The 7,848-nt window shown below is 35.4% G+C and overlaps 1 protein-coding gene across 1 annotated transcript; it reads right to left on the bottom strand.

Moving 5' to 3' along the window:
- Positions 1 to 439: 439 nt before the first annotated feature.
- LOC136805123 (uncharacterized) lies at positions 440 to 6,384 on the bottom strand. Its single transcript, XM_067061683.1, has 5 exons — positions 6,260 to 6,384; positions 4,079 to 4,276; positions 3,645 to 3,772; positions 1,767 to 1,906; positions 440 to 749 (listed from the first exon to the last, which is right to left on the bottom strand). Exons 2-5 carry the CDS (start codon positions 4,236 to 4,238, stop codon positions 686 to 688), a joined length of 492 nt encoding a protein of 163 aa, XP_066917784.1. The 5' UTR covers positions 4,239 to 4,276; positions 6,260 to 6,384; the 3' UTR covers positions 440 to 685.
- Between the last annotated feature and the right edge of the window lie 1,464 nt (positions 6,385 to 7,848).

Here is a 7,848-nt window from a genome sequence, read left to right as displayed (position 1 = left end):
GTAGAGGTTTGAGCTCAAGAGACTCTATTTTATAACAACATTTCGATTCCCAGGCATCTGCACATGCGTCACCACTCCAAAGCAAGTCCCGCCAGAAATGAAAAACTTCAAGTCAACAATTATCTACAAAAAGTGGGGTCAAAGTTTTCAAACATAGAACCAAGATTTACATAGTTTCTAGAGGGGTCAAGACCCCCCCCCCCTTAAGTGCTAACCCCCCTTAGGAAATTCATTTAAAATTTCACACCCCCTTAGAAAATCAGTTTAAATGAAACGATCCCCCCCTTATCTAAGAAGACCCCCCCCCCCTTAGGTAAGAAGAACCCCCCTTAACTGACAAACCCCCCCCTAGGAAAGTCATACTTTTAACACCCCCATTGTTTTTGGTTCATCAAAACCCAAGACCTCCCCTAAATGTAGTTGGGGTAGAAACTATGGATTAAAACAATGTAAATAGTCTATTATGTTAGAAGACCAAATTTTAAGAAAAAGTTGATTTGGTAAGGAAACTTTATGGATGTTATTATATAATTATAAGTATTATAAATGACTCCAGTCTATAATTGTATACATGTATTCATGATAATCATGAAACAGCCAAAATTATTTAAAATATTGCCACACATTAGCCACCACATTTGAAATTATGACGTAATGATTATCATGAATTTTCCACAACTTTCAATCAATAACCATGCGAACCATTGACGACTTGAAGAAGAACTTTCGATGGATGATTGTCTCTGACTCTGAAGAAAAAGGAGGTGTACATTACTTACAATCAGCTGTTGGGTCAGTGATGAAATGTCAGAAAATATTGCAATGGTGCATGAATAGCTGATTGGTTGCAGATGAGGTATAGACTGATTTTAAATTATTCATAACCAATCAGCTGTTGGGACTACATGGCACTACCAGAGGTAATTGAAAAAGTACATAATGAATTCGTCTTTGTAACTTTTTGGAAATTTTGTTCGAATTTTTTTAACCGATGTTAGTGTGGAAAGAAATTTTGACAGGAATTTAATTTGGCTTGAAAAACTAAATTTGGGGGGGATTTAATTTGGGGGATGAAGGAGATTTTTGTCTAAAAAACGCAATTAGATAAGAAACAAGATCGGTGTTGATTAGACCTACCTGATAATGAAAGTTGACATTTATGGAAAAGATCCTAACGAACGAAGGGACGGAGAAAACCCGTTTTTCCAGCACGATGATTGGCTGCCCCGGAATTTTTTTAGAAAATATTTGGAATTGCTATCAACTTTTATGGACCTTACCTGATAATAAAATCAAAGATTTTTGAGAAAATAGTTCGGATATTATAATGAAAGCATATCTATTGGGAGAAATTATAAACACTATTGAAAATATATAAGTAATTGGTTGTATTTTATTTCTGATCAAATTATAAACTAATCATCATGTCTATAATTATCAATAAGATAATTTACTTTTTACTCCACAAATATCGAGAATCAAAAGAAATGAGCTAAGAAATCACGGAAGGATGAGAGCTTGTAACAGACGAACGGACGGATGGACGAACGGACAACGGTTCATTTATAGGACCTCAAGGTAGGTCCAAAAACATGTTTTAAGGCCTGAAATAGCACACATCTGGGTAATAAATGCAGTAATTGAAATTTAGAGGGAATTTAATTTGTTGGTTCATGGCAGGAAAAAAACAGTTTGCGTTTTCTTTATTTTCAAAATTTCTTTCCGCCAAAATTTCTTCCCTTAATATAACGTAATTCATCACAAACCTTTCTATATTTTCCAGTACGATGTCAATGTTGTTGGTAGCACCTCCAGTACATGAATAATGACATTTCAATACGAACGTTTCCATCTGTAAAGTCGTGACGTGTGGTGAATAATCGTTGCATCCCATCTCATCCCATATCTATGCAAAAGATATTTATGGTGATTATTTCGAATAGAAAGCTCAATAAATGCGCATTGGGCTCTTCCAGAAAATGTACATAAGGGGTGGAGGATATAGTGTCCGGGGGTGTGTGAAAAATCTACAAAATTTGCCTTGTCCGGGGTAAACTTGCTCTATTTGGGGGGCTTTGCTCTGTTTTGATTTTGTTTTACAGTTCAGCGACCGTAGTGCAGTGGTAGAGCACCCGGCTACGGTGAGCAAGGTTGTGGGTTCAACTCCCAGCCGGGTCATACCAAGGATTCCCAAAACGGTACTTGATGCCTCTCTGCTTGATGCTCAGCAATTAAGAGAAGGATCAAGGGTAAGTAGATAGCAATACAGGGAGAAAGAGTGGCGCCCTCCCCTATCTTCGGGTAGATAGCTATCGAAAGAGGAGCCTTCGGGTCGCCTCTGACTGCGGTCGCAGACTTACTCACTTTACTTGCTCTGTCTTACGGTAATTTTGAGTGTCCAGGGAATCAACTAAAACTTTGGGCCAAATTAAAAGTTTATAATTAAGCTTTCCTTAACCTACTTTTCATATCAGTATTACCTTAGCAAAGATACAGTTAGTTAGTCAGTCTTAATTATTAGTCGGAACTTAGTGACTAAATTTTGACGAGGTGACTAAAATTAATGAAAAAAAAAAAAAAATGAGAGACCGTTTCAAAACGTTCTTTAAAATAAAGATTAGAAAATGGAAAAAAAATGTTTCCAGGGCTTTCATTTTAGAGCTGAAAATTGACCAATTGAATCAATACAGAAAGATCGTGAAAAAGCATAGCCGTGCGTTTAGAAATCGCTAGCAAAAAAGCTTCATGCGAGAATGGGAGAGTTCGGATTTTTTTTTGTAAGCATAACGCTTATAAGCATATGAAGGCTCAAATTTGCAGAATTCCTACTCATAACATAAGCATAATATGTCAGCTTGGAACATTTTTCAAGTTGTCATTTTTCATATGTTTAAAAAGGTTTGGTAGAGGTCAAGTAAAAAATAAGACATTCCACGGCTAGCTACATTCCACTGCTCCCAAAATCTGAAAAAACGTTCACAGAATTTCTGAAATTTCACTAAAAACTTGGCTCGGGGTGAATCATAAGCATATAATAAGCATAAGCTATGCCTAGATGCTTTAATAACTTAAGCATAAACGAGCCTGACCAAGGGGCATACACTTGCTTATAAAAAAAACATGTATAATAAGATAATATACATCAAAGCTCCAAAATTTTGTTTGCCTCGATCAGATAAGCACATAAACATCCAGGCAGGGTTAAGAAAAGACTAAACTAATTTTATTGGTTTCTTAATCAGCGGGATGAAAGTAGCAAGGGTGAGTGTCTGAAAATTATTGATCTATCCGTACGGTGCTTTCGACGTCCCCATACGTTGGTGCCTTTTTTTGCACGGTTAATCTTACAAAACTTTTATTTCGATCTTTTTTAGTTTGGTGAGTCTTAGCAATCTTGTACGAACCCAGAGCCCCTTCCATCACTTTTTCATCATTTCATTTTTCAGTATAATCTTTCGTGAGCGCTATCAGAATCATAAAAAAGGCGAACTAAGGGGCTGGGTTTGACTTTGGTAAGTGTTACCCTTCCATCATTTTTTTTCTACTGATGGACATCAGTATAATCGTTCATGAGCGCTATCAGAATCATAAAAAAGGCGAACTAAGGGATTGGGTTTGACTTTGGTAAGTGTTAAAAATCTCACCTTTTTACCATTCAACCCGACTCCAACTTTATTCTTTCCAGCAGAAGGATTTGAAAAGCCGATCGTTAAAACTTGACCACTGATTTGATATTGAACGTACCCTGAACATCCAGCCATCGCCCAATCCCCTAAAATATATCATTTTTTAAAAGTCTTTGAAGGAGACTGTAAATTGCTAAGATCAACAGAGTATTGACTTCGAGTTTTTGTTAGCTATCAACTGTTAGTGTCGCACAACCTCGTCTCCATGCCTAATTTTGAGATAAGCCATCATGAACGCCTCTAAATCTTCATCGCTTTTATCAGGAAATATTCTAAAATTGTGTAATGTTTGAAATTGATATGAGTAAGACAGAGCTAAGCACAATTGCAAATTTCAGGATGCCCCCTGGCTTTATTTTTATTAAGACAGATTATAAATATTCAACACATACTTTCATAGCAGAGTATGGTTTCTTTTCCGCCATCTTGGATAAGTTCAGGCCATCGAAATCCATCAGCCACGCGTCCTGAATCAAACCATTCGCCGTGGTATTTCAAAATGTGCCCTGTATCGTTGGTGATCTTCAACTTGTTATTGTGTTTCTTCACCATCTTATTAATGTCGATGTGTTTTTTTTAGGTATTTTTTGCTGAAATTCCAACAAATTGTTTCAACAAAAGTATACAGGGCATAAATTTTCGAAACCAAGCCGATAATTTTTACTCGCAAAAGACGTGTCTTCAGACATTCAGGATCTAAAAAAACATGAAAACTTACCGTCTACAAGCATCATACAAGAACTCGCTGATACTTGCGTCTCAGAGGCGCTCGGAGATCCCCTTTATCCTTGATGAGGCCCCTCCAGTGGACCTTCAATTCACGCAATCACGCAATGTTTTTTTCGCAATTCACGCAATTTTTGTTCACGCAAAGCTTTCCGATTCACGCATTCACGCAAACTGCAAGGGCCCCCTTAACTACAAGTTTTTTATAAGAACAAACTGTACAAGAACATAAAGCTCCGATGGCCAAACTGTTAAGAACAAGTTTTGAACATCTTAAGGCTCTTGGGACTTCAAAACACCCAATTTCTCAGTAAAATGGTTAAAAAATGCTATAAAAATGATGAAAATAAGAACATGTTTAAAGAGACATAAAATTAGTAAAACGTAAACATTGCGCAAACCACGTGCCATTAAAGAGAACAATTAAAATCACGTGTCCAAAACAAACTTGTAAAACAATTGAAACAATTAAAATCAGCCATATTTATTTTTATTTTTTATTTTGACAAGTGACATTTGTTTCGATTTTGTATCCCGCTGCATACGGTTTGTTTACAAATTTTGTCAGTACTTTTATGTCCCTTTAATTAAGTTTTTAGCTGAAAGATATTTTAAAAGACTTTTGTTGCAACGTACACACTTCAGTCAAACATACACAACAAACAAGTGTTCGAACTGATCATGATTCATCGTTCTGTACAAAAAAAGGGATCAGGTAAAGAATGCTACCTTGGGTACCGATAAGTGCACCCGATCCAAAAAAGATATAGATAAGAAGAAATGTCGCATTTTTTACTCCAGCACCTACAAAATCTATTAAAATAAAAGCTATTACATTTTTTGAAACGATATTTCTACGTCTTGTCTTTTTCAAGTCAAAAATCCATTATGTGTACAAATGAGATTAATTATTTTGTTTCTAGGCAACAGATATGGAGTAAAAGACAAATCATAATTAGATGATGTTTTCATTAATAAAATTCAAGCATCGATGTAATAAGTTATTCAATAGACCACTGTGATTGTTTAAGCGACTTTGTCTACATCATTTCTACCCCCTTCGGTTGCGTCCGATGCAAGATGTCATAGATCATCGTAAAAGTCGTAAAAGATATTAACCCTTAATAACAGTGTTTTCAGCCAGAAACAGCTGTTTTGTCCAGTTTTTGCGCTTTTTTAAAGCTCAATATCTCGAGTTAAGTACTGAAATCACCTATATCGCAATACATCTCTAATCTTAATTTTTTGAGAGCTTTCGAGAAATATACAACAGGTCTCCGTTTTCTCAAGCTAAAAGTTTCATTAAATTTTTGACACTATTATTTTTGCTAGAGACCGTCATATTTGTCCGAAAATCACACCAAAGTGTCAGAAAAAAGATTGGAACCTAAGTTATTTTGATTTCCCTACCCCTTAGCTTTTCAAAAATGTTTAACAAGTGCTTTGACCAAAACAATCCTTTTAACGCCGACCCTTATTACGCTTCGAGCCCAAAAATAACGCCAATAAGGGCCGGTGTAAAAAGGGTCGATAAGGTAGTTAAACATGAAAATGGCACAGGATCACGAAAGACTTTTTACAGGGAAGCATTGTTTCAATAATTTTAGCAATAGTACTACAAGAAGATCCGATGGAAACTTTTTTTACAGGTAGCTTCTGAAAAGTTGTGTAATATATTTTCAAACATTCCAGGCGGCGAAAGTCAAGTGAGAATACATCGTACATCATTTTCTAATAAACCTTTGAATAAATCTTCTCCTGCGCAGCACTCCTAACCTGCCACCTCCCATAAAATATTTGCCTTGATATTGGACAACCCAAAATTTGAACAAAGTTATCTCTCTTACCTGAGACAGCTTTCAAGTTTCTCCATCGCGGAATTTCAATCCATCATATTGTTAACTTTGATCTTAAACCATCACTTAATTCTTTCTTCTTCTTCTTCAGTTTTTTTTTTGTATATTTCTAATGTTTACACTGAAATGAGAAGATGGATAAAGAAGAAAAATAAGTTAATACGGTAATCTTTTCAGCCTAATCCATTCAGTTAGAAAACTTTTAATCTACACCCAGCCAGTTCACACTTCATTGCCAAAAAATCTAATTCTGAAAAGTTTACCCAAATAATAATGTATTAACCACAGGGTGTCTACCGATTATTTTCTCGGGATTTTCAAGGTTTTCAAGGTTTTTTTGGTCATTTTTAAGTGGTTTTTTCAAGGTTTTTTGGCAGAAACTTTGGCACTTTTCAAGGTTTTTTGCGAGGTTTTTTGATACTCAGTTGACATGGCTCTTTACAGGAATTTTTTTTTTTCAAAGTGGTAGGTGAAAGAAAAAAAGAGGACAGCAAATAAAATTTATTCGCTTTTGGTGCCCGGGGAATTACTTCCACAGTTAAATTCTTGTCTCCCTCTCGAGAGAACAATACCACAAAAAGAAAAAATCCAGCGCCCTAGTCTTCCAACTGTAGAAATAAAGAATTAGAAGCAAAACCAATTGTTTACAGTGACCAGGGAGGCGCAACTATGGTTTGCGCCGACGAGAGAAAATTTTGATTTTGACTCTTTCAAATGGCTAAAAAAACGCCTTGTTTTTGATTTTGTTTTTTACAAAAATCAATTTCCAAAAGAGTTGTTTTAAGGAATCCTCGAAATTTTATTGATGAACGGCCATTATTCCAAGACGCCCTGAAGCGATTTGAAAATTGGGGAACAGTCGATTTCTTAGGGCTCATGCAAACGGAAAAATAGTGACCAAAACTCACCTAATGATAAAAGAATATGTCGCATTCGTTGAATCAACGGATTAGAATAGGTGGATTAAGAACTCATAGAAAACACTCCTCGTTAGGTTATCAAACTTTTTTACGAGTTTGCTAGCAATTAAAACTTGATAAGTTGTAAAAAAGTTGTAAAAAATCATTACTTTCAACATTTTCATTGGTCATTACGTATCACGTGGTACATTTTAAATAAGAAAATGCACTTTTTTAGCCATTTCTATCCAATGCAGAAATTAGCCAAATAATTTGAAATTTATTTTCCTAATTCTAAATACAGTCTTCTTTCACCAGTATGCAACCCATTCGTGACCCATCGATAGTTTCTTAGTTATAGACCATACGTTAATTTTCACTTATCTGAAGATTGCCATTGACAAAAGATTAAAAATTTACATTAAAACTGGTCTAGCGTTTGTTGATGCTAAAACTTAAGTGCAGGATTTAAAATATTTGCAAAATCATCAAAATTGATCGAATCATAGGACAAATTCGTTTTCGAAACTGTATAAATTGGAAAATTGTTCTTATAAAAACAATGAGAAAACTAAACGAGGAGTGCGCAGAGTCATTTACAGATTTTTCTTGTAACAATGAGAAGACAATGGATCTCTCTTGGGAGCAACGAGAGAAGTTAATCCACCTATTCTAATCCGT

The sequence above is a fragment of the Clytia hemisphaerica genome, unplaced genomic scaffold (assembly GCF_902728285.1).
Source record: "Clytia hemisphaerica strain Z4C2 unplaced genomic scaffold, Clytia hemisphaerica genome assembly, whole genome shotgun sequence".
Lineage (NCBI taxonomy): Eukaryota > Metazoa > Cnidaria > Hydrozoa > Leptothecata > Clytiidae > Clytia > Clytia hemisphaerica.
This window is presented reverse-complemented; position numbering and strand designations above follow the sequence as displayed.